At 42.0% G+C, this 27,544-nt stretch overlaps 2 protein-coding genes across 10 annotated transcripts in view; both read left to right on the forward strand.

Annotated features, from left to right (window-relative positions):
- ST3GAL3 (ST3 beta-galactoside alpha-2,3-sialyltransferase 3) overlaps nt 1-27,544 on the forward strand; it is a 197,747-nt gene that overhangs the window by 86,939 nt on the left and 83,264 nt on the right. For all 9 annotated transcript variants that reach the window (XM_065887670.1, XM_065887678.1, XM_065887663.1 and 6 more), the window contains one exon: nt 14,445-14,487. In XM_065887670.1, the coding sequence (XP_065743742.1) occupies nt 14,445-14,487 (43 nt within the window). The remainder of the gene's footprint in view (nt 1-14,444; nt 14,488-27,544) is intronic.
- Nucleotides 7,214-7,456, forward strand: LOC136131403 (small ribosomal subunit protein eS27-like). The gene has a single exon (XM_065888183.1). The coding sequence runs from the start codon at nt 7,214-7,216 to the stop codon at nt 7,454-7,456; it is 243 nt and encodes an 80-aa protein (XP_065744255.1).

A 27,544-nucleotide genomic window follows, 5' to 3' on the forward strand; every position in this document is an offset into this window, starting at 1 on the left:
CTTTGTTGTGAAAAAGCTTTGAAGTTTCATTAGGTCCCATTTGTTTATTTTTGTTTTTATTTCCATTACTCTAGGAGGTGGGTCAGAAAGGATCTTGCTGTGATTTATGTCATAGAGTGTTCTGCCTATGTTTTCCTCTAAGAGTTTGATAGTTTCTGGCCTTACATTTAGGTCTTTAATCACTTTTGAGCTTATTTTTGTGTATGGTGTTAGGGAGTGATCTAATCTCATACTTTTACATGTACCTGTCCAGTTTTCCCAGCTCCACTTATTGAAGAGGCTGTCCTTTCTCCATTGTACATTCCTAACTCCTTTATCAAAGATAAGGTGACCATATGTGCATGGGTTTATCTCTGGGCTTTCTATCCTGTTCCATTGATCTATCTTTCTGTTTTTGTGCCAGTACCATACTGTCTTGATTACTTAGCTTTGTAGTATAGTCTGAAGTCAGGGAGCCTGATTCCTCCAGCTCCATTTTTCGTTCTCAAGATTGCTGTGGCTATTCGGGGTCTTTTGTGTTTCCATACAAATTGTGAATTTTTTTGTTCTAGTTCTGTGAAAAATGCCAGTGGTAGTTTGATAGGGATTGCATTGAATCTGTTGATTGCTTTGGGTAATAGAGTCATTTTCACAATGTTGATTCTTCCAATCCAAGAACATGGTATATCTCTCCATCTATTTGTATCATCTTTAATTTCTTTCATCAGTGTCTTATAGTTTTCTGCATACAGGTCCTTTGTCTCCTTAGGTAGGTTTATTCCTAGATATTTTATTCTTTTTGTTGCAGTGGTAAATGGGAGTGTTTTCTTGATTTCACTTTCAGATTTTTCATCATTAGTGTATAGGAATGCAAGAGATTTCTGTGCATTAATTTTGTATCCTGCTACTTTTCCAAATTCATTGATTTGCTCTAGTAGTCTTCTGGTGACATCTCTAGGATTCTCTATGTATAGTATCATATCATCTGCAAACAGTGACAGTTTTACTTCTTCTTTTCCAATTTGGATTCCTTTTATTTCCTTTTCTTCTCTGATTGCTGTGGCTAAAACTTCCAAAACTCTGTTGAATAAGAGTGGTGAGAGTGGGCAACCTTGTCTTGTTCCTGATCTTAGTGGAAATGCTTTCAGTTTTTCACCATTGAGGACGATGTTGGCTGTGGGTTTGTCATATATGGCCTTTATTATGTTGAGGAAAGTTCCCTCTATGCCTACTTTCTGCAGGGTTTTTATCATAAATGGGTGTTGAATTTTGTTGAAAGCTTTCTCTGCATCTATTGAGATGATCATATGGTTTTTCTCCTTCAATTTGTTAATATGGTATATCATGTTGATTGATTTGCGTATTTGAAGAATCCTTGCATTCCTGGAATAAACCCCACTTGATCATGGTGTATGATCCTTTTAATGTGCTGTTGGATTCTGTTTGCTAGTATTTTGTTGAGGATTTTTGCATCTATGTTCATCAGTGATATTGGCCTGTAGTTTTCTTTCTTTGTGACATCCTTGTCTGGTTTTGGTATCAGGGTGATGGTGACCTCATAGAATGAGTTTGGGAGTGTTCCTCCCTCTGCTATATTTTGCAAGAGTTCGAGACGGATAGGTGTTAGCTCTTCTCTAAATGTTTGACAGAATTCGCCTGTGAAGCCATCTGGTCCTGGGCTTTTGTTTGTTGGAAGTTTTGTTTTTTTTTTTTTTGCGGTACGCGGGCCTGTCACTGTTGTGGCCTCTCCCGTTGCGGAGCATAGGGTCTGGACGCCCAGGCTCAGTGGCCATGGCTCATGGGCCCAGCCGCTCCATGGCATGTGGACTTCCTGGACTGGGGCATGAACCCGCGTCCCCTGCATCAGCAGGCGGACTCTGAACCACTGCACCACCAGGGAAGCCCTATTGGAAGATTTTTAATCACAGTTTCAATTTCAGTGCTTGTGATTGGTCTGTTCATATTTTCTATTTCTTCCTGATTCAGTCTTGGCAGGTTGTGCATTTCTAAGAATTTGTCCGTTTCTTCCAGGTTGTCCATTTTATTGGCATAGAGTTGCTTGTAGTAATCTCTCATGATCTTTTGTATTTCTGCAGTGTCAGTTGTTACTTCTCCTTTTTCATTTCTAATTCTATTGATTTGAATCTTCTCCCTTTTTTTCTTGATGAGTCTGGCTAATGGTTTATCAATTTTGTTTATCTTCTCAAAGAACCAGCTTTTAGTTTTATTGATGTTTGCTATCGTTTGCTTCATTTCTTTTTCATTTATTTCTGATCTGATCTTTATGGTTTCTTTCCTTCTGCTAACTTTGGGGGGTTTTTGTTCTTCTTTGTCTAATTGCTTTAAGTGCAAGGTTAGGTTGTTTATTCGACATGTTTCCTGTTTCTTAAGGTAGGATTGTATTGCTATAAACTTCCCTCTTAGAACTGCTTTTGCTGCATCCCATAGGTTTTGGGTCTTCATGTCTCCATTGTCATTTGGTTCTATGTATTTTTTTATTTCCTCTTTGATTTCAGTGATCACTTGATTATTAAGTAGTGTATTGTTTAGCCTCCATGTGTTTGTATTTTTTACAGATCTGTTCCTGTAATTGATATCTAGTCTCATAGCATTGTGGTCAGAAAAGGTACTTGATACAATTTCAATTTTCTTAAATTTACCAAGGCTTGATTTGTGACCCAAGATATGATCTATCCTGGAGAATGTTCCATGAGCACTTGAGAAAAATGTGTATTCTGTTGTTTTGGGATGGAATGTCCTATAAATATCAATTAAGTGCATCTTGTTTAATGTATCATTTAAAGCTTGTGTTTCCTTATTTATTTTCATTTTGGATGATCTGTCCATTGGTGAAAGTGGGGTGTTAAAGTCCCCTACTATGACTGTGTTACTGTCGATTTCCCCTTTTATGGCTTTTAGTATTTGCCTTATGTATTGAGGTGTTCCTATGTTGGGTGCATAAATGTTTACAATTGTTATATCTTCTTCTTGGATCGATCCCTTGGTCATTATGTAGTGTCCTTCTTTGTCTCTTCTGATAGTCTTTATTTTAAAGTCTATTTTGTCTGATATGAGAATTGCTACTCCAGCTTTCCTTTGGTTTCCATTTGCATGGAATATCTTTTTCCATCCCCTTACTTTCAGTCTGTATGTGTCTCTAGGTCTGAAGTGGGTCTCTTGTAGACAACATATATATGGGTCTTGTTTTTGTATCCATTCAGCCAGTCTGTGTCTTTTGGTGGGAGCATTTAATCCATTTACAGCTAAGGTAATTATCGATATGTATGTTCCTATTCCCATTTTCTTAATTGTTTTGGGTTTGGTATTGTAGGTCTTTTCCTTCTCTTGTGTTTCTTGCCTAGAGAAGTTCCTTTAGCATTGGTTGTAAAGCTGGTTTGGTGGTGCTGAACTCTCTCAGCTTTTGCTTGTCTGTAAAGGTTTTAATTTCTTCATCAAATCTGAATGAGATCCTTGCTGGGTAGAGTAATCTTGGTTATAGGTTTTTCTCCTTCATCACTTTAAATATGTCCTGCCAGTCCCTTCTGGCTTGAAGAGTTTCTGCTGAAAGATCAGCTGTTAACCTTATGGGGATTCCCTTGTGTGTTATTTGTTGTTTTTCCCTTGCTGCTTTTAACATGTTTTCTTTGTATTTAATTTTTGACAGTTTGATTAATATGTGTCTTGGCTTGTTTCTCCTTGGATTTATCCTGTATGGGACTCTCTGTGCTTCCTGGACTTGATTAACTATTTCCTTTCCCATCTTAGGGAAGTTTTCAACTATAATCTCTTCAAATATTTTCTCAGTCCCTTTCTTTTTCTCTTCTTCTTCTGGGACCCCTATAATTCGAATGTTGGTGCGTTTAATGTTGTCCCAGAGGTCTCTGAGACTGTCCTCAGTTCTTTTCATTCTTTTTTCTTTATTCTGCTCTGCAGTAGTTATTTCCACTATTTTATCTTCCAGGTCACTTATCCGTTCTTCTGCCTCAGTTATTCTGCTATTGATCCCATCTAGAGTATTTTTAATTTCATTTATTGTGTTGCTCATCATTGCTTGTTTCATCTTTAGTTTTCCTAGGTCCTTGTTAAATGTTTCTTACATTTTCTCTATTCTCTTTCCAAGATTTTGGGTCATCTTTACTATCAGTATTCTGAATTCTTTTTCGGGTAGACTGCCTATTTCCTCTTCATTTGTTAGGTCTGGTGGGTTTTTATCTTGCTCCTTCATCTGCTGTGTGTTTTTCTCTTTTCTCATTTTGCTTATCTTACTGTGTTTTGGGTCTCCTTTTTGCAGGCTGCAGGTTCATAGTTCCTGTTGTTTTTGGTGTCTGTCCTCAGTGGCTAAAGCTGGTTTAGTGGGTTGTGTAGGCTTCCTGGTGGAGGGGACTAGTGCCTGTGTTCTGGTGGATGAGGCTGGATCTTGTCTTTCTGGTGGGCAGGTCCACGTCTGGTGGTGTGTTTTGGGGTGTCTGTGGACTTATTATGCTTTTAGGCAGCCTCTCTGCTAATGGGTGGGGTTGTGTTCCTGTCTTGCTAGTTGTTTGGCATAGGATGTCCAGCACTGTAGCTTGCTCTTCGTTGAGTAAGCTGGGAGCTGGTGTTGAGATGGAGATCTCTGGGAGATTTTCGCCATTTGATATTATGTGGAGCTGGGAGGTCTCTTGTGGACCAGTGTCCTGAAGTTGGCTCTCCCACCTCAGAGACACAGCACTGACTCCTGACTGCAGCACCAAGAGCCTTTCATCCACACGGTTCAGAATAAAAGGGAGAAAAAGTAGAAAGAAAGAAAGAAGATAAAATAAGATAAAGTAAGATAAAATAAAATAACCTTATTAAAATAAAAAATAATTATTAAGAAAAAAATTTTTTTAAATAAAAAACAACAGATGGATAGAACCCTAGGACAAATGGTGAAAGCAAAGCTATACAGACAAAATCTCACACAGAAGAATACACACTCACAAAAAGAGGAAAAAGGGAAAAAATAATAAATCTTGCTCTCAAAGTCCACCTCCTCAATTTGGGATGATTCGTTGTCTATTCATGTATTCCACAGATGCAGGTACATCAAGTTGATTGTGGGGATTTAATCCACTGCTCCTGAGACTGCTGGGAGAGATTTCCCTTTCTCTTCTTTGTTCTCATAGCTCCCGGGGCTCAGCTTTGGATTTGGTGCCGCCTCTGCGTGTAGGTCGCAGAAGGGCGTCTGTTCTTTGCTCAGACAGGACGGGGTTAAAGGAGCAGTTGACACGGGGGCTCTGGCTCACTCAGGCTGGGGGGCGGGAGGGGTGCAGATGCCGGGTGAGCCTGCAGCGGCAGAGGCCAGCGGGATGTTGCACCAGCCTGAGGCGCGCCATGCGTTCTCCCGGGGAAGTTGTCGCTGGATCACGAGACCCTGGCAGCGGTGGGCTGCACAGGCTCTCGGGAGGGGAGGTGTGGATAATGACCTGCGCTCGCACACAGGCTTCTTGGTGGTGGCAGCAGCAGCCTTAGCGTCTCATGACCGTCTCTGGGGTCCGCGCTGTTAGCCGCGGCTCGTGCCCGTCTCTGGAGCTCCTTTAAGCAGCGTTCTTAATCCCCTCTCCTCATGCACCAGGAAACAAAGAGGGAAGAAAAAGTCTCTTGCCTTTTCGGCAGGTCCAAACTTTTCCCCGGACCCCCTCCCGGCTAGCCGTGGTGCACTAACCCCCTGTAGGCTGTGTTCAGGCCACCAACCCCAGCCCTCTCGCTGCGCTCCGACCAAAGCCCAAGCCTCAGCTCCCAGCCCCACCCGCCCTGGCAGGTGAGCAGACAAGCCTTTCGGGCTGGTGAGTGCGGGTCGGCACCGATCCTCTGTGCGGGAATCTCTCCGCTTTGCCCTCCGCACCCCTGTTGCTGTGCTCTCCTCCGCGGCTCCGAAGCTTCCCCCCGCGCCCGCCACCCGCAGTCTCCGCCCGCGAAGGGGCTTCCTAGTGTGTGGAAACCTTTCTTCCTTCACAGCTCCCTTGCACTGGTGCAGGTCCCGTCCCTATTCTTTTGTCTCTGTTTATTCTTTTTTCTTTTGCCCTACCCAGGTACGTGGGGGAGTTTCTTGCCTTTTGGGACGTGTGAGGTCTTCTGCCAGCATTCAGTAGGTGTTCTGTAGGAGTTGTTCCTCGTGTAGATGTATTTCTGGTGTATCTGTGGGGAGGAAGGTGATCTCCACGTCTTACTGTTCTGCCATCTTCCCCCTCTCTCCAGACTGCATTTCTATACACTAACAATGAACTATCAGAGAGAGAAATAAAGGAAACAATTCCATTTACTATCACATCAGAAAGAATAAAATACCTAGGAATAATGCTTGGTAAACTGTAAGACACTGATGAAAAAAACTGAAGACAACACAAACAGATGGAAAGATATACCATGTTGGAAGAATTAACTGGAAGAATTAATATTATGAAAATGACCATACTACCCAAGGCAACCTACAGATTCAGTGCAATCTCTAGCAAAATACCAATGGCATTTTTCACAGAACTACAACAAATAATTTTAAAATTTGTATGGAAACTCAAAAGACCCTGAATAGCCAAAACAATCTTGAGAAAGAAGAACAGAGTTGGAGAAATCACACTCTCTGATTTCAGGCTATGCTAGAAAGCTACAGTAATCAAAACAGTATGGTCCTGGCACCAAAACAGACACATAGATCAATGGAACAGAATAGCCCAAAAATAAACCCATGCACTTGTGGTCAATTAATCTAAAACAAAGGAGGCAAGGACATACAATGGAGAAAAGACAGTCTCTTCAAGTAAGTGGTGCTGGGAAAACTGGACAGCTACATGTAAAAGAGTGAAATTAGAAGATTCTCTAACACCATATACAAAAATAAACTCAAAATGAATTAAAGACTTAAATGTAAGACTGGATACTATGAAACTCCTAGAGGAAAACATAGGCAGAACACTCTTTGACATAAATTGTAGCAATATTTTTTCAATATTTGCTTTCCTCTCCTAAAGCAAAGGAAATAAAAACAAGAATAAACAAATGGGACCTAATGAAACTTAAAAGCTTTTGCACAGCAAAGGAAACCATCAACAAAATGAAAAGACAACCTACTGAATGGGAGAAAATATTTGCAAATGATATGACCAATAAGGAATTAATATCCAGAATATATAAACAGCTCATAAAACAACATAAACAAACCACCCAATTTAAAAATGCACAGAAGCCTTTCCCACAGTGACGACCTCCCCACGAGAATATGCCTCTCACAAAGGATCTCCTTCATCCCTCTCCAGAAGAGGAGAAGAGGAAACACAAGAAGAAGCACCTGGTGCAGAGCCCCAATTCCTATTTCATGGATGTGAAATGCCCAGGATGCTATAAAATCACCACCATCTTTAACCATGCACAAACAGTAGTTTTGTGTGTTGGCTGCTCTACCATCCTCTGCCACCCTACAGGAGGAAAAGCAAGGCTTGCAGAAGGATGCTCCTTCAGATGAAAGCAGCACTAAAAGCACCTGGAATCAAGATGAATAGGAAACCATCCCAATAAACACATTTTGGATTTAAAAAAATGCGCAGAAGACCTAAATAGACATTTTTCTAAAGAGGAAGTGCAGATGGTCAACAGGCATGTGAAAAGAGGTTCAACCTCACTAATTATTAGGGAAATGCAAATCAAAACCACAATGAGGTATCACCTCACATTGGTAAGAATGGCTATCATCAAAAACTCTACAAATAATAAATACTGGAGAAGGTGTGGAGAAGAGGGAAGCCCCCTACACTATTGGTGGGAATGTAAATTGATACAGCCACTATGGAAAACAGTATGGAGGTTCCTTAAAAAACTAAAAATAGAGTTACCATATGATCCAGTGATCTCCTGGACATATATCTGGACAAAACTATAATTGGAAAAGATACATGCACCCCAAGGTTCATTGCAGTAGCCAAGACGTGGAAGCAACCTAAATGTCCATTGACAGATGAATGGATAAAAAAAGATGTGGTACATATATACAATGGAATATTACATAGCCATAAAAAGGAATGAAATAATGCCATTTGCAGCAATATGGATTGACCTAAAGATTATCATACTAAGTGAAGTAAGCCAGACAGAGAAAGACAAATATCATATGATAATGCCAAAATGTGGAATCTAAAAAAAAAAGATACAAATGTACATATTACAAAACAGAAATAGACCCACAGACATAGAGAGCAAACTTATAGTTACCAAAGGGGAAAGAGGGGGAGGGATAAATTAGGAGTTTGGGATGAACATATACACACTACTGTATGTAAAATAGCTAACCAACAAGGACCTACAGGGAACTATACTCAATATTTTGTAATAATATATAAAGGAAAAAATAATCTGAAAAAGAATGTATATGTATAACTTCAGGTGCTATACACCTGAAACTAACACAATATTGTAAATCAACTATACTTCAATAAATTAAGACAAAAAGAGAATGAAATTTTGCCATTTGCAACAACATGGTTGCACTTGGAGGGTATTATGCAAAGTGAAATAAGTCAGACAGAAGAAGACAAATACTATATTATATCACTTATATGTGGAATCTAAAAAACAGAGCAAACTAGTGAATATAACAAAAAAGAAACAGACTCACAGATATAGAGAACAAACTAGCAGTTTCCAGAGGGAAGAGGAAAGGGGGGCAGGGCAATATAGGGATAGGGGATTAAGAGGTGCTAACTATTAGGTATAAAGTAAGGTACAACGATATTATTGTACAGCACAGGGAATTTAGCCAATATTTTATAATAGCTATAAATGAAGTATAACCTTTAAAAATTGTGAATCACTATATTGTATTATATTGTATATAATATTGTACATCAACTATACTTCAATTAAAAAAAAAAAAAGGAATGACCAGGTAGTTCAGAAAAGCTTGAAAATACAGCCCATATGAGGAGAAAAATCAGTTGATAGAAATAGGCGTAGAGATAACACAGATGATAGAATTAGCAGGCAAAGATGTTAAAACATATTCCATATCTTCAAGAAGGTAGAAGAAAGCATGAGAATATTAAGGGAAGGCATGTAAGATATAAAAAAGAATCTTAGATATGAAAAATAGTGTTTGAGAAGAAAAATATACTCAATGTATAAATGACAGATTAGACACTGCAGAAGAAAAAGTAGTGAACTATAAGATATATCAATAGAAACCATCTAAAAATTACTAGAAACAAATGAACAGAGTGTCAGTGCATGGTGGGATGTCAAGCAGCCTGATACATGTGTAACTGGAGCCCCCAGAAGAGAGGGGAGGGCAGAAAAAGTTTTGAGGAAGTAACAGCCAAGATATTTTCAAGTTTGATTAAAACTATAAACCCACAGATCCCAGAATCTCAGTGAACCCCAAACACAAGAAAAATGGTGAAAACTATACCACAGCACATCATAATCACTCACTTCTCACTACCCAAAGGTGCTTGGCATTTGAGAGAAAAAGCAGCCTCCTATTGAGAGCCACGGGAAAAGCCAGGTCTTGCAGGGCAGAGTCAGGCTTCAGGCTTCAGGTCTGCTAGGAGGTAGAGGGAAGTAAGCCAGGTGATTGGCATATGGGGTCCAGAGGGCATTATGAGAAAGATTTAAAGAGGAGATTGGCCAAGGAAGAAAAAAACCACAGCAGAATGGACGAGGACAGGAGAAAAAAAGTCTGTGGCCCATTTTAACAGTGGGTATACCTATTATACCTGGGAGACTGGGCTAGCTTTAAGTTTTCCAAGGACTTCTTGCTGTTCCCAGGAGCTTTTATTTGTTCAGGACAACACATTCCTCCTTCTGGTAAATGCTCCTTCTAACCAGGTGTGTCATGTCAGAATCATAACTTTTCACAAACCCCATCTTCTTGATCACTGTGATTCAGACAGTGGGTGAGGAGCTGATGCAAGCTAGACCCCTTGTAGCCCTTCCCTGGGAGTTTTGCCATTAGGAGCAGAGATGCCAGGTCTCATGCCCTTTTCAGTGGCAGAACTGAAGATATGGCCTGCGAATTGCTACTGGCTATGTGTCCTGACTTAGGAAGAAAGCTAGTCGGGGAGAGTAAAGCTAACTGAGGGAGGCCTGCTGGCATTCCAGTCACTTTCAGTCATCTCTGAAGCCCTCTGCACCCTGGCCCTTCCCATGCTTTGGTTATGTGAACCGCTGAATCACCGTATTTGCCTAAGTTAGTGCAACCAGTATGTTGAACATGCAGGAAACATCAGGGGATAATCACAGCCACTTTCATTGGTGTCTCTCTGTCCCCATAAGACATTTTCAGTGTGGGAGGTCCAGAGAACTTTTTGGTACCTCTGAGGTAATAGAAATCCCATGGTCACATTGAATCACCAATTCCAAAATTAGTGTCCTGCCTTATGGCAATGGTCATAGCTTTCTGTTCGTTCAGAGCTGCAGTGACTTCCCCTCCCTGCACAGGGCTTAGAACCAGCGGTGCCGACCCAGGGAGGGGATGTGCCCTGCTTGTCCTCCTCCTTCCACTCATCCCCCAGTTGCTGGCTGCGGTTTTGGACCTCTCTGGAGTTGGTGGGGAAAGGAGAGGGAATGAGCAGAGAAGACACAAGATAGTGTCAGCACTCCCTGAACTGGCAAGTGTGTAAAGCTGACCCTTGTGGGGTTCTCTTGTAGACATTTTGGAGACCCCTCCATCTGGGGACCTCTCCTCTGTAGGTCTCCTGATGTGGGCAATGCACTCACCAAAGCCTTGTCACTCACTCCTTCTGTAGCTCCTGGGACTCCCGGTGTCTGCTCTTGATTCTATCTGCTGAGGACCCTTCAGCCTGCTGGACACATCTTTAGGAAAGGACCTAAAACAACCCAAACTAGCTTATTCATGCATCATTTTCTGCAACAAATTCTGGGCGTGCAGGCCAGTTGCCATGCAGCTCTATCCTTTGCAGCCAGTGCATCTTGTGTCCTTTATGTTTCTCAGGTAGAATTCAGACACCTGGCAGTCCACTGTATTCCCCATTCTTTAAGGGTCATGTTAAGCTTTTCTCACCAGGCTTTAGTAAGAGCCAAGTACTACCCATTTTTCCCCTGCAGGAAGGTGGAGTTCATAACACTGCTGTCTCCAAAGAAATTCTTCAAGTCCTCTCTCCCTTAATGTCTCACAACCAGTTACTTTTATATTTGATGTTGGGAGAGCTTTTAGAATGATGTAACAAGTTTTCAGATATTTCCTTGGAAAATCTGCATCCTAATCTAGCACCTCACTTCAGTGTCTGAAACTTATCATCCTAGAGGCTTGGCTGAAACTGTCTTAGCATCTTAGCATCCTGTTGGATTTATGACCACTGTAACCAAATAATCCTGATAAGAACAGTTAACAAATATTTATTAAGTATGCAGCCACAAAAGAAAAACGCCTCCAGCCCTCTGCCAGCGTAGGACAGAGTTTACAAACTGTTAGCCTGCTGCCTGAATCCTGTCCATGGACATACTTTGGGTGATCCTCATAATCTTTCATTTTTTCTTGAATCTATTGCCAGTATTTACAAATAGAGGAATTTTAACCCCTGGAATTTAAGATCTAGATTCCTGGCTTTAAAAAGACAGAAGATGTGAGGGCTTCCCTGGTGGCGCAGTGGTTGAGAGTCCGCCTGCCGATGCAGAGGATGCGGGTTCGTGCCCCGGTCTGGGAAGATCCCACATGCCGCGGAGTGGCCGGGCCCGTGAGCCATGGCCACTGAGCCTGCGCGTCCGGAGCCTGTGCTTCGCAACGCGAGAGGCCACAGCAGTGGGAGGCCCGCGTACCACAAAAATAAAAACAGAAAATGTGGCGACGCTGGGCCTGCATTGCTGCCTGGCATAGTTAGCTGGAGGTGGTGGGGGCTGCCCCCTTTGACAGGAGGGACTCCATTCCCTCTCGGTTCTGTGACCTGAAGCCAATGTCAGTTGCCATTTTTCATCATTGGGCTCATGCAGTTACCTTTTCTTAAATTAAGGACTAAAGTGAAATATTCCTGGTACTCCTGTTTCTTAACAAAAGAGAAAAAAAGATAGTCCAAAAGAGCCATGGAAAGGAGAGACATAATTTATTTAGAGATACAAAGTATTCTTATGTGTTTAATGTGCAGTTAGTGTGTTTGTGTACGTGTGTGTGTAAAAGACAACTTAAGATGCCATTGGAAAATAACCCATAAATATAATCATGGTTACTATACAAAAATATGTGGTGAGAAAAAGACATTTCAACAGGATTTGTTTTTAGTGCAACTAAAATAAGTTGTGTGATTTGCTGCAGGAGGGCATTACATTCTCCCACTTCCCTGGCTTATGTTATGTTCTTACTTGGCCCCTGATGTTTCAGTTTGCAGCAAGGGGAAAATATTCTCTGGCCTCTCTGCAGGGAATCAGCCAAAATGTGGATTCATTGTATATCCAAGGGGGTCTTAGCTCAGATCTGAGAAGGAGTAACAGGATAGTTTTCCCAAGGTTATGGCCACTTGGAGAAAAAGCAACAGGTGTTGGCAAGTTAATGAGGTTTTCTTTTTCATGGAATGATAAGATAGGATTGTTGAAAGAGTATTCAATTTTGAAACTAACTCTTTTGGCAAATTTTGTTTTCAGTTTATTTTTTAAATTAAAACCTTATTGATTTTTATAAGTTCCTGTTAAGCAAAGTCTCTTATCCATTTATCTGAATTAGAGCAAAACCAGAATGATTTTGAGGAAAGGCTTTCACTTGCCCAAGTCTATTCTCTTAGGAGGCAAGCCTTCTGTTGAGTTGTGTGTTGGAATTGTTATATCTTCAGTTTTAAGAAGAGGAATTATTCTCTCCCGGCAGCTCTGCTGCTCATGCAAGTACACAGTCTGGCCTTAACTGGCCTTGCAGAGTGGCTCCTGTGAGGTTCTTGTCAGTGTGTGTAATTTCCCTCTTCTTGCCATTCATTGTTTATTAAAGACTGAGTTCTTTGAAAGCTGTGCTGCATGGCCTTTTCCAAACAGTTGTTTGGTCTTGGTGTTGGGTTTTACCCTCAGATTAAGCGAGGCCAACTAACTACATTCCTAGACCACCTTATTTTGGCACAGCTACTTTACACACACACACACACACACACACACACACACACACACACACTTTGCAATCATTGAATAAAGCTATATGAAACAATCTTATGACACTTCCTGTCATTTCTTTATACAAATATTTTTGAGGACACAGGAAACTTCCCTAAATTCTTAGTATCAGGAAGAGCTGGGGGTTGGGGAGGGGGGTGGGATGAATTGGGAGATTGGGATTGACATGTATACACTAATATGTATAAAATAGATAACTAATAAGAACCTGCTGTATAAAAAAAATAAAATAAAATAAAATTGCAAATCAAAAAAAAAAAAAAAGGAAGAGCTGGGATTCTCCTGGTTTATATTATGGACACTGTAAACCATTAAAACAGTGCTTTGCCTTTAGTTTTAGCTGTGAGAAACCTTGGGGATATATCTATAATCCTCTTCCAGCAAGCACATAAAACCTTAGGACAACCACTTTTGGTATTCTTATCCTGGCTGCTTTTTATTATTTTTCCTATGCTGATTTCCCCTTTGCCTACAAGATTTTTAAAAAGATTTCTTCTTTTTAAAAATCTTGTACTTCAGGGCTTCCCTGGTGGCGCAGTGGTTGAGAGTCCGCCTGCCGATGCAGGGGACATGGGTTCGTGCCCTGGTCCGGGAAGATCCCACATGCCACGGAGCGGCTGGGCCCGTGAGCCATGGCTGCTGAGCCTGCGCGTCCGGAGCCTGTGCTCCGCAATGGGAGAAGCCACAACAGTGAGAGGCCCGCATACCAAAAAAAAAAAAAAAATCTTGTACTTCAGAAAATTTTGTAAAACTGCTTCAACTTTGTTTTAGAATGAGGCAAGATATAGAGAAATTAAGTACAATATCAATGATTTATCATTCGTTGCAAACGTATTACCAATTTGTTTTTAGATTTCATTTTAAATTTCCTGTCCTTTATGAAATCAGGTCTATCGCTTCTTTGTGATTGTCATGAAGAGGATCATTGCCATGGATTTGAGCACCCCTTGCTACCATATTTTTACCCCATAGTTAACATGACTGATTCAACATAAATCTTAGAGCTTATAGCTTAGAGGAAACAGAGGTTGCTTCTGACCCTCTTACTTCTCCAAGGGTCCCATGTAGTGGCTAAATTTCAGTTTCAAGTACCACATTTGAACAGGAGGACAGTTATATGTCAGCATAGGAGTGGTTGGCCTATAAGGCCTGGGAAATACCTGGCGTTGAACCTGGTCCTTCACAAGACAGGTGTTCAGCAAGAGTTTGGTGACTTAAATTTACTTGTGGCTTATGTGTTTGGGTCTGGAAGCAGTTGCCCGCCCTTGTGGTCTGGGTCTGGGTTGGGGAGTGTAATCTGCTAGTGTCAGCAGTGGCTTGACACCAGTGACATTTTCTGCTTTGTTTTTCTTTTTCAGAATATGATCGGTTGGGCTTCCTCCTGAAGTTGGACTCTAAACTGTGAGTAGAATGAGACAGTTCCTTGACTCTGTTGTAGAGAGGTCTGAGAGCTGGAGGCCACCCTCGAAGGGCCAGCTCTCATCACACCTGTGGTTGTTGGTGGATCCCTGGGGCCTCTGTCCTCAGTCTGTCAGCTGAAGCTTAGAGCACATTACAGTCTGCAGGGGCCTGGAGAGGATGAGATTGTGGGTGCAAACATAAGGCCTTAGATTTGGCTGGCACAGGAAGCTTGTTACAGAAGGAGCTCCCGCCAGGAGTTTGAAGGACAAGGAGGAAAGGCTTCTGCTGCAGAGTGGAGGATGATGGAGTCACAGCAGGAGGCATTGCAAAGCCTTTCAGAGATGCTCTGCAGCCAGGCAGGCATAGCCTTCTGTGCTCAGGCTTCCTGCATGCTTTAACTCCTGTCTGTCTCCCACAGGTCGATCCTCCCTTTCCCTTCTACTCTTCTATATGTTTTTTATCTGTGTCTGAAATCCCCTTTCCTTGCATGTCCACTAGGAAAACTTAAAGTCCACCTCCTTCCTATACAGAATTAATTATCTCTTCCTCTGCTTCCTGTGAATTTTCTACCTCTGACACCCATTATCTCATTATACTATAATTAACTGTGTAATAGTTATTAATTTATTAAGAGCACAGGCTCGGAACCAGGCCGTGCTTGGTTCAAATCCCGGATTGCCATTTACTTTCTTTGTGATTTGGGGCGGACCACTTAACCACTCTGAACCTCACTTTCACCTGTAACATGAGGACATCAGTATACCTACCTCACAGGGTCATTGTAAGGATTGAAATGAAATGGTGAATTTATGGAGGCTTTCAGATAGGTATCTAATTCTTTCAGAGTCCTTCCCTGTCCTGGCCCTCTTGGGCACCTAGGCAGTGCTGCCATATGTTTGTTAGGTGCTCAGTAAACACTGAATTCATGGCTGCGTGGATGGCTGCATGGCTGCACGGATGACAGGTGGATGCCTGTGTGCTTCCCTCATTAGACTGGGCTTCCTGGAGATTGGGCTCTATCCAGTCTGCATTCATGCCCTGCACAGGACCCCTCACGTGGTGGATGTGCAGGAAATGGTTGCAGAACTGCCTGTGGCTCCTTTCTGTGGTTAGTCATCTTTGTACACCTCTGCCCCTGTCCTGTACCAGACAGACGTGAAAGATCAGGATTGTGTCTCTTTCTTTCCTCTCTTGCATGAGGCCTTGACCACAGCTGCTTCTGATAGTGACGGCTGCACCTACATACGAGGCATCAAACCCAGGGTTATTTGGCTTTCCCACTGAGTTGTCTGGCATCTAGCCCCTTTTCCTGGCAACTGGCTTCTTGGCTCTGGTGCCTCATACTATGAGTTCAGGTGTTGTAATTCTCCCAGCTTTTATACATCATGGAGGCAGCCATGAGGGAGGAAGAGTCTCTCCTATATACCAAGCTAGTATAGACATGTCAGTCACATGTTAACATCTAGGGAATGGGGCTTGATTATGCCGGAAATCCACAGCCTTCTTCCTTAGAAAATTCTTAATTTAGTGCTCTGGGCAAAAAACAAATCAAGCATAAGCTATAAGCAAGTGAAATGCCTCCAGAACGGAAGAGATGTAGTAATTTACCAAGTTGAATCACAGTGATGAACAAAAGACATGTTATCCAGGACACGTTAACTATACTATTTAAACTGTCTTCAGCAGTGTAAGGAGGGGAATTAAGAGGACACTCCTGCCCTGCTGACCTGACAGTTGGGTGGTACCTAGTAAGCTGTTGTATAGCTTTCTTTTGTGTACCAGGCCAGTTCCATAAAACATTTGAGTCAACTTGGTCTTTAGCCTGGGAAACTGGCTTGGCTTCATTATATTTAACTCACAATTTAAGGTATAAGCTAGAACGTCCCTGCCTCTTACTGTAAAAACTTTTCTAATCCAATGCTATCTTCAGAACAAAGCACAGATACATGGGAAAGGTTTTTACCTGCTTCCAGGGAGAAGTTTCCAAGTTAAGGATCCTGGGTTTTGGAGGTAATTCCTTAGCAATATTCAGATCTCCCCTTATGAAGTCTTTCTCTGTTGTGTTGTGTTCTATTTCTGATGTATAGGAAAGGACCTGAACTTGGAACAGAACTGGATTTGAATTCTGCCCCTTCTGCTTAGAATTATATGACCTTAGATAATTCATTTTGGCTCTCCGAATCACAATTTTCCTTTATGAAAAACGTAGATAATAATGTCCATTTCCTAAGGTTTTTTTTTTGAAGAATAAAAGAAAGCATTCTATGAGTAAATATACAAATGTAGGAATTTCTCTTTGTTTATCTTGATTGGATTAATTTAGCGTCTATAGTGTATGAATTCATATGTTCTGGAAAATTTTTAGCCATTATCTCTTTAAATTTTCTCCTACTCCTCCTCTGAAACTCTGATTCAGTGTAAGACTTTCTCATTCTAGCCTCCAGGTCTACTAACTTCCACATTTTCCATCTTTTCATCCTTTCTGCACTGAACTGGAACCCCAAAGGACTCAACATAAGGATAAACTAGAACTAAACCTGTACCTCTAAATCAGGACTGCAGGAAACATTCCCAGAGCTCTGAGCAGATCAGGGCAGTAAGTCAATAAAAAAGAAACGCTTGATACTCACAGCCAGGGCTTTCATCACTCAGGTGATCCACGGACTTCAAGCTATGAACTCCGTCCAACGTCTTCCAGACTGGCAGTGCCTCCAAGCTCCTGGCAGAAGCAATTGCAGTCCCTCTCTGGAGGAAGACATGAATTCCTCACAGATAACTTTTCAAGGAAATGAATAGCTCACAGGAAAAACTACTAAGCACATAAGGAAACAAGACTCCATTAGAGAGAACCATGAAAAACAGACAACAGAGGGGTACCCACAAAGACTTCTGAATTTGGAATTACCAGACACAGTTTATAAAGCAATTAGATAGATTGGTTCAAGATGGCAGAGTAGAAGGACCTGCTCTCACTACCTCCTGCGAGAGCACCGGAATCACAACTAACTGCTGAACAATCATCGACAGGGAGACACTGGAAGTCACCATAAAAGATACCCCACATCCAAAGACAAAGGAGAAGCCGCAATGAGACGGTAGGAGGGGCGCAATCACAATAAAGTCAAATCCCATAACTGCTGGGTGGGTGACTCACAAACTGGAGAACACTTATACCACAGAAGTCCACCCACTGGAGCGAAGGTTCTGAGCTCCACGTCAGGCATCCGAACCTGGGGTCCAGCAATGGGAGGACGAATTCCTAGAGAATTAGACGTTGAAGGCTAGTGGGATTTGATTGCAGGATTTCAACAGCACTGGGGGATATGGAGACTCCACTCTTGGAGGGCACACACAAAGGAGTGTGCACATTGGGACACAGGGAAAGGAGCAGTGACCCCATAGGAGACTGAACCAAACCAACCTGCTGGTGTTGAAGGGTCTGCTGCAGAGGCGTGGGCTGGCTTGGCTCACCGTGGGGACAAGGACATTGGCAGCAGAAGTTCAGGGAAGTACTCTCTGGTGTGAGCCCTCCCAGAGTCTGTCATTAGCCCCACCAAAGAGCCCAGGTAGGCTCCAGTGTTCTGTCGCCTCAGCCCAAACAACCAACAGGGAGGGAACCCAGCTCCACCCATCAGCAGACAAGCAGATTAAAGTTTTACTGAGCTCAGCCCAGCAGAGCAACAGCCAGCTCTACCCACGACCAGTCCCCTCCATCAGGAAACTTGCACAAGCCTCTTAGATAGCCTCATCCACCAGAGGGCAGACAGCAGAAGCAAGAAGAACTACAATCCTGCAGCCTGTGGAACAAAAACCACATTCACAGAAAGACAGACAAGATGAAAAGGCAGAGGGCTATGTACCAGATGAAGGAACAAGATAAAACCTGAGAAAAACAACTAAATGAAGTGGAGATAGGCAATCTTCCAGAAAAAGAACACAGAATAATGATAGTGAAGAAGATCCAGGACCTCAGAAAAAGAATGGAGGCAAAGATCGAGAATACGCAAGAAATGTTTAACAAAGACCTAGAAGAATTAAAGAACAAACAAACAAAGATGAACAATACATTAACTGAAATGAAAACTACACTAGAAGGAATCAATAGCAGAATAACTGAGGCAGAAGAACCGATAAGTGACCTGGAAGACAAAATGGTGGAATTCACTGCTGTGGAACAGAATAAAGAAAAAAGAATGAAAAGAAATGAAGACAGCCTAAGAGACTTCTGGAACAACATTCAATGCATCAACATTCACATTATAGGGGTCCCAGAAGGAGAAGAGAGAGAGAAAGAACCCGAGAAAATATTTGAAGAGATTATAGTCAAAAACTTCCCTAACATGGGAAAGGAAATAGCCACCCAAGTCCAAGAAGTGCAGAGAGTCCCACAGAGGATAAACCCAAGGAGAAACATGCCGAGCCAGACTCATCAACAAAAAGAGGGAGAGGACTCAAATCAATAAAATTTGAAATGAAAAAGGAGAAGTTACAACAGACACCACAGAAATACAAAGCATCCTAAGAGACTACTACAAGCAACTCTATGCTTGTAGAGTGGACAACCTGGAAGAAATGGACAAATTCTTAGAAAGGTATAACCTTCCAAGACTGAACCAGGAGAAATAGAAAATATGAATAGACCTATCACAAGTAATGAAATTGAAACTGTGATTAAAAATCTTCCAACAAACAAAAGTCCAGGACCAGATGGCTTCACAGGTGAATTCTATCAAACATTTAGAGAAGAGCTACCACCCATCCTTCTCAAACTCTTCCAAAAAATTGCATGGAAGGAACACTCCCAAACTCATTCTATGAAGTCACCATCATCCTGATACCAAAACCAGACAAAGATACTACAAAAAAAGAAAATTACAGACCAATATCACTGATGAACATAGACGCAAAAATCCTCAACAAAATACTAGCAAACAGAATCCAACAACACATTGAAAGGATCATACACCATGATCAAGTGGTATTTATCCTAGGGATGCAAGGATTATTCAATACACGCAAATCAATCAATGTGATACACCATATTAACAAATTGAAAAATAAAAACCATATGATCATCTCAATAGATGCAGAAGAAGCTTTTGACAAAATTCAACACCCATTTATTATAAAAACTCTCTGGAAAGTAGGCATAGAGGGAACCTACCTCAACATAATAAAGGCCATATATGACAGACAAACCCACAGCAAACATCATTCTCAGTGGTGAAAAACTGAAAGCATTTCCTCTAAGATCAGGAACAAGACAAGGATGTCCACTCTCGCTGCTATTATTCAACATAGTTTTGGAAGTCCTAGCCACGGCAATCAGAGAAGAAAAAGAAATAAAAAGAATCCAAATAGGAAAAGAAGAAGTAAAACTGTCACTGTTTGCAGGTGACATGATACTATACGTAGAGAATCCTAAAGGTGCCACCAGAAAACTACTAGAGCTAATCAATGAATTTGGTAAAGTTTTCAGATGCAAAATTAATGCACAGCAATCTCTTGCATTCCTATACACTAATGATGAAAAATCTGAAAGAGCAATTAAGGAAATACTCCCATTTACCACTGCAACAAAAAGAATAAAATACCTAAGAATAAACCTACCTAGGGAGACAAAAGAGCTGTATGCAGAAAACTATAAGACACTGATGAAAGAAATTAAAGATGATAGCAACAGTTGGAGAGATATACCATGTACTTGGATTGCAAGAATCAATATTGTGAAAATGACTCTACTACCCAAAGCAATCTACAGATTCATTGCAATCCCTATCAAATTACCAATGGCATTTTTTACAGAACTAGAACAAAAAGTCTTAAAATTTGTATGGAGACCCAAAAGACCCCGAATAGCCAGAGCAGTCTTGAGGGAAAAAAGCGGAGCTGGAGGAATCAGACTCCCTGACTTCAGACTATACTACAAAGCTAAGTAATCAAGACAATATGGTACTGGCACAAAAACAGAAATATAGATCAGTGGAACCGGATAGAAAGCCCAGAGATAAACCCACACACCTATGGTCAACTAATCTATGACAGTGGAGGCAAGGATATACAATGGAGAAAAGACAGTCTCTTCAATAAGTGGTGCTGGGAAAACTGGACAGCTACATGTAAAAGAATGAAATTAGAACACTCCCTAACACCATACACAAAAATAAACTCAAAATGGATTAGAGACCTAAATGTAAGACCGGACACTATAAAACTCTTAGAGGAAAACATAGAAAGAACACTCTTTTTTTTTTTTTTTTTTTTTTTTTTTAATTTTATTTATTTATTTATGCGGTACACGGGCCTCTCACTGTCGTGGCCTCTCCAACTGAAGAGCACAGTCTCCGGAAGCACAGGCCCAGAGGCCATGGCTCATGGGCCCAGCCGCTCCGTGGCATGTGGGATCCTCCCGGACCAGGGCACGAACCCACGTCCCCTGCATCGGCAGGCAGACTCCCAACCACTGCACCATCAGGGAAGCCCAAGAACACTCTTTGACATAAATCACAGCAAAATCTTTTTTGATCCACCTCCTAGAGTAATGGAAATAAAAACAAAAATAAACAAATGGGACCTAATGAAACTTCAAAGCTTTTGCAAAGCAAAGGAAACTACAAACAAGACGAAAAGCCCTCAGAATGGGAGAAGATATTTGCTAATGAATCAACGGACAAAGAATTAATCTCCAAAATATATTAACAGCTCATGCAGCTCAATATTAAAAAGACAAACAACCTAATCAAAAAACAGGCAGAACACCTAAATAGACATTGCTCCAAAGAAGACCTAAAGGTGGCCAAGAGCACATGAAAAGCTTCTGAACATCACTAATTATTAGAGAAATGCAAATCAAAACTACAATGAGGTATCACCTCACACCAGTTAGAATGGGCATCATCAGAAAATATACAAACGACAAATGCTGGAGAGAGTGTGGAGAAAAGGGAACCCTCTTGCACTGTTGGTGGGATTGTAAATTGATACAGCCACCATGGAGAACAGTATGGAGGTTCCTTATAAAACTAAAAACAGAACTACCATACGACCCAGCAATCCCACTACTGGGCCTATATCCAGAGAGAACCATAATTCAAAAAGACACATGCACCCCAATGTTCATTGCAGCACTATTTACAATAGCCAGTTCGTGGAAGCAACCTAAATGCCCATTGACAGACAAATGGATAAAGAAGATGTGGTACATACATACAGTGGAATATTACTCAGCCATAAAAAGGAACGAAACTGGGTCATTTGTAGAGACGTGGATGGATCTACAGACTGTCATACAGAGTGAATTAAGTCAGAAAGAGAAAAACAATATCATATATTAACGCATATATGTGGAACCTAGGAAAATGGTACAGCTGAACCAGTTTGCAGGGCAGAAATTGAGACACAGATGTGGAGAACAAACATATGGACACCAAGGGGGAAAGTGGTGTGGGTGGGTGGTGGTGGTGTGATGAATTGTGAGATTGGGATTGACATATGTACACTAATATGTATAAAATGGATATTTAATAAGAACCTGCTGTATAAAAAAATAAATAAAGTTCAAATATTCAAAAAAATAAAAAATAGAGCAATTAGATATACTTTATTTAAGGAAATAAAGATAATATTGAACTATACCCATGTAATAGGGAACTATAAAAAGGAAAACATTAGATTGGAAAAACAAAACTTATAGAATTGAAAAATACAGTGACCAAAATTAAAAATTCAGTAGAAGGATTTAGTAACAGATTAGATACAACTGAGGACAGATTCAGTGAACTGGAAGTTAAGTCAGAAGAAATGACCTATAACAAGGTTGGCCAGCTCTTTTTGTAAAGAGTCAACTGGTCAATATTTCTGAGTTTGGGGGGCTTTGTTGTCTCTGTCACAACTACTCATCTCTGCTGCTGTTAACATGAAAGCAGCCATAGAGAACACATAGACAAATGAGTATGGCTGTAGCTATATTCCAACAAAACTTTGTCTATGGACACTGAAATTTTAATGTCATATAATTTTTATGTCGTTAAATATTATGCTTCTAATTTTGAAACCAACCATTAAAATGTAAAAGACATTCTTTTTTTTTTTTTTTTTTTTTTTTTTTTTTTTTTTTTTTTTTTTTTGCGGTACGCGGGCCTCTCACTGTTGTGGCCTCCCGCTATTGTGGCCTCTCGCGTTGCGGAGGACAGGCTCCGGACGAGCAGGCTCAGCGGCCATGGCCCACGGGCCCACGGGCCCAGCCGCTCCGCGGCATGTGGGATCCTCCCAGGCCGGGGCACGAACCCGCGTCCCCTGCACGGCAGGCGGACTCCCAATCACTGCGCCACCAGGGAAGCCCCCTAAAAGACATTCTTAACTCACCGACCATACACAAAACAGATAGTGCGTCAGATTTGCCTCACAAATCATACTTAGCTGGCCCTTCACTGGGAATGCAGCAGACATATCTGCATGGGAATGGCCTCCCCGCCCCAGGTGTTTTCTATTCTTAAGAACCTATTACAGTTGACCCTTGAACATTTAAACTGCAGTGCATCCACTTATATGTGGATTTTTTTTCAACAGGACATACTACAGTACTACATGATCTGTGATTGGTTGCATCTGAGCATGCAGAATCATGGTTATGGAGGAACTGCATATATGGAGGGCTGACTATAAGTTATATGCGGATTTTTGACTGCATGCAGGGTCAGTGCCCCTAATCATGTTGTTGTTCAAGGGTCAACCGTTTATAGAAATACACTTAAAATATCTCTATATCCAGTGATACTCCAAAAACCTGGAAATAGATGTCTTGGATTTTTTTGGTCTTCATTATATTCTTTTAATTATGTCTTTGTGGAATAAATGGCTTCTGTTTCCTTTGAGAATTCCCTGCTACTTGTGTCTTCACGACAGAATCACTTGTCAGTGCTGTGAAGATTATTTAAAATACTTATATGCAATGAGCTGTACAAAACCTTGTCTTTTAACTGCAAACTCTATTATTCAGGAGGGCAATATTTTTTGGAGGTTAAAAATGTGGGCTGTGCTGGGCTTCCCTGGTGGCACAGTGGTTAAGAATCTGCCTGCCAATGCAGGGGACACGGGTTTGAGCCCTGGTCCTGGAAGATTCCCACATGGCGCAGGGCCACTAAGCCCCTGCGTCACAACTACTGAGTCTGTGCTCTACAGCCCGCGAGCCACAGCTCCTGCGCCCACGTGCCACAACTAGTGAAGCCCGCGTGCCTAGAGCCTGTGCATCGCAACAATAGAAGCCACTGCAACGTGCACCACAATGAAGGGTAGCCCCCACTCGCCACATCTAGAGAAGCATCGCTTCTGCACACAACAGCGAAGACCCAACACGGCCAAAAATAAAATAAATACATTTATTTTAAAAAAATGTGGGCTGTGGAGTCAGACGTTGATTTTTTTTTTTTTTTTTTTTTTTTTTTTTTTTTTTTTTTTGCGGTACATGGGCCTCTCACTGCTGTGGCCTCTCCCGTTGCAGAGCACAGGCTCCGGACGCGCAGGCTCAGCGGCCATGGCTCACGGGCCCAGCCGCTCCGCGGCACGTGGGATCCCCCCGTACCGGGGCACGAACCCTTGTCCCCTGCATCGGCAGGCGGACTCCCAACCACTGCGCCACCAGGGAAGCCCCAGACGTTGATTTTTAAAGCCCAGTTCCACATCTTACTAGCTATAATCTTGAGCGAGTTATGTACTGTTATTGCTCAGTTCCTTACTATAAAGTGGGATCATAGTAATTGCCCAAGTATGAGATTCAACCTATCCATTTACCCTTATTGGTGTCTGGTAAACTGGGAAGGCTATAGCCCCAAAATCAAACCTTAACCTCAGCTTGCCTCCTACTTCTTGCCCCAGATTTCATTTCTTCAACTCATTCATTTAGCAAATATTTCGTGAGTACCAACTATGTGCTTTGTAACTGGGATAAAACCGTGAAAATTTTAAGCCATATGAACAGCCTTGTAAGCTTGATTGGAAAGGATGTCTTGTGAGCTGAAGTCTTAGTGAAGGGGGAGAGAGTAAATGAGAACAGCAAGGGAGGGTAGGAGGTAGTATTTCTGGATAGCATGAGCAATGAACAGGTTTTTTTTTTTTAAGGAAGGTGACATACTGGTGACTCGGAAGCATAAATGGAGTACAAAGAGGATATGAGGGACCTTCAGATGCATGGAGTATAGAAGAAAGAGCAGCCTCCATCACATAGGGCTGTAGAGGAAATGGTGTTTTCAGTGAAGACCCATAGTTTCTATGAAATTAGAAGATGGAAGGAACATTCACTGAAGAAGTCGAGGCTTCATGGAAGACGGTGGAAAGTTAGAATATGGTGAGGTGGGAGAGAAGTGGGAAATTGAACCATGAAGAAGAAGGAGACAGCAGTGACTTGAGCATGAGAAAACTGATGGGGATGTCATTGAGGGAGTGAATAACCAGTATGTGAGGCTGGTGTGTTGGGTTTTTTTGGCCTCAAAGTTGTCCAAGAATTAACCTTGTGTTCCCTGGGGGGTAGGCACTCAGGCTGCTCAGTGCAGTCAGCTGCAGCCCAATTGGATGATGCCTCCAGAGGGTTCAAGTCTGGTCCCTGGAGAGGCTCTGGCTTCCCAAAAAGGAGTCTACTGTTCAAAGCGGAGGGTCCTAGGGAAAGGCTCAGGGCTACAGTCTGCTGCCCAGACATCGAGGTAAGCGCTTCCTCATTCATTCAACAGCTTCCTTGAGCAGCTACTGTGTATCATGTTCTATGCTCTGAGGATATACCAGTGAACAAGGTGGTCAGTAAACAAAAAGTGTGATAAACAAGTAACGTTTTCAGTGTCTTGGAAGGTGATGAGCGCTATGAAAGAAAATAGAGCAGGACAAGGGAATGCTGGAGAAGAGATTGCAAGTTTAAATGGGACGGTCAGGGCAAGCCTCAATGAAAGGTAGATTTGAGCAAAGACTCAGTGGAAGAGAGGGAGTTAGCCCTGCCTGTATCTGGAGGCAGAGCACTCAGACAAAACCCTAAGGAAATCTCAGTCTTGGTTATGAGGAACATGACACCGGAGCTGGGGAATGTGCCCATTAGTCCAGCAGAGACAGGAACCATCTGGAGTCTTGAAGGTGCCAGATCCTGGTGTCCAGGTGTGTTTTTCCTGAGCTGATGTCAGCCTTCTGGCAGCTGATTTAATTAAATGGTGGTGCCATCTGTTTCAGCTGGGTGTAGGTGGGTGCTCCGTGTGCTGGAAAAGCTCCTGTCTGCTGCCACAGTATGATGTTTTATGGTTGCCGTATGGGCAAGAGCATGGAGGCGTTAATGCTCAGTCTCATTTCATAAGGAATTCCTTGTGAAGACAAGGATATAGGAGCCAAAACTAACAACTTTTAACCCCCAAAGGCTTGTGAAAACCAAGCCAATTGTGAAAGACCTATAAACATGGGGCAGTCGAAAATACACCCTGAGGCATAGCTTACTATTTCCAGAACAGCCTGTCAAGTTCCCTGTGGCTGCATGGGGAACTTTCCCCTGTGGGGAAACTGTTTGTTGAGCGCCTACCATGCCAAAAGCCAAATTCCTACTTTGTAGCTCACCTGGAGCTCTCAGCACAGTGGTTCTTAACCTTGACTGAATACTGGAATCACCTGGGGAGCTTAAGAAATTGCTGACGCCTGCCTCCCACCCCCTAGAGATTCTGAAGTCATTGGGTTGGGGTGTAGCCTGGGCTTTGGGATTTTTAAAGCTCCCCATATGAGTCTAATACTGCTCTAAAAGATTCCGTATCCTGTCTGAGGAACTCTTCACTTTCCCAGGTGATTGATACCAAAAATAAACTCACCTTTGAGGTGAGGCCCCTGCCTGTACATAGGACATGTCTATATACAGTGTTTCTCAGCACAGGACGTCACCACCCAGAGATTCTGATTTAGTTGATCAGGAATCAGGCTCAGTTACCTTAATGTTTAAAAGTTCCACCAGGTGATTCTAACATGCCAGGGTTGAGAACCAGGGTATAGCCTTCAAGCCTATCACTATAACCATATTTGAATATAGCAATAATGACTACCGCAGAGTGTAGTAGTAGTTATGTTAGGACAGTTGGATTGTGAGTACTTTTTTCCTTTTGAGTTTACCTTTTCTGTATTGTCCTTATATACCTTTAAAATGAAAAAATATATCTGGATGTGCCTTCTTTTCTGTAATTAAAAAAAAAGAAAACTTTCGGGACTCCCCTGGTGGTCCGCATTTCCACTGCAGGGGGCGTGGGTTCGATTCCTCATCGGGGAACTAAGATTTTACATGGCGCGTGGCGCAGCCAGAAAAATAAAACCCAACCCCCCCCAAAAAAACCCGCAATCTTTCATTATGATCTCTAGGTCTCTAAATACTATTTTCAAAAATCCATTTTATATTAATTTTTGGTTACCAGCCCTTTCTATAGTTTTTTTCTTCATGGTCTTTTAAAATCTGAATCAATTGAAGAGTTTCCTGTAAATTCTATTGGCCTATTTAAATAGTTCTTCATTATCTATACTTGGAATAGATATTTGTGTAAAAACTTAATATCTGTCTTTTCTATGCTGTCAAAGCTCCAAGAGGTCTAAGGATGAGACATGATAAGTCTGGAGGAATGAGCAGACCAAATCATGCAGGGCTTTAGAGGTAACAATAAGAAGTTTGGGCTTCATCTTGAAGGCAAAAGGTGCCATTGAAGTATTTTAAGCAGTTGAAAAGCATTAGTTTTGACTTGTAGGAAGGTGATTTTGCCTGTGGGAAGGTAGATGGGTTGGAGAGGAGCAGAAGTGGAAAGAGAAATAAGACTTAGGAGACCTGCATAGAAACAAAGAGTAGGGGGACTTCCCTGGTGGCACAGTGGTTAAGAATCTGCCTGCCAATGCAGGGGACACGAGTTCAAGCCCTGGTCAGGGAAGATCCCACATGCCACGGAGCAACTAAGCCCGTGCACCACAACTACTGAGCCCACACTCTAGTGCCCATGAGCCACAACTACTGAGCCCACGTGCTGCAACTACTGAAGCCTGCACACTCTAGTGCTGGTACTCTGCAACA

Source organism: Phocoena phocoena, chromosome 1 (genome assembly GCF_963924675.1).
Source record: "Phocoena phocoena chromosome 1, mPhoPho1.1, whole genome shotgun sequence".
Lineage (NCBI taxonomy): Eukaryota > Metazoa > Chordata > Mammalia > Artiodactyla > Phocoenidae > Phocoena > Phocoena phocoena.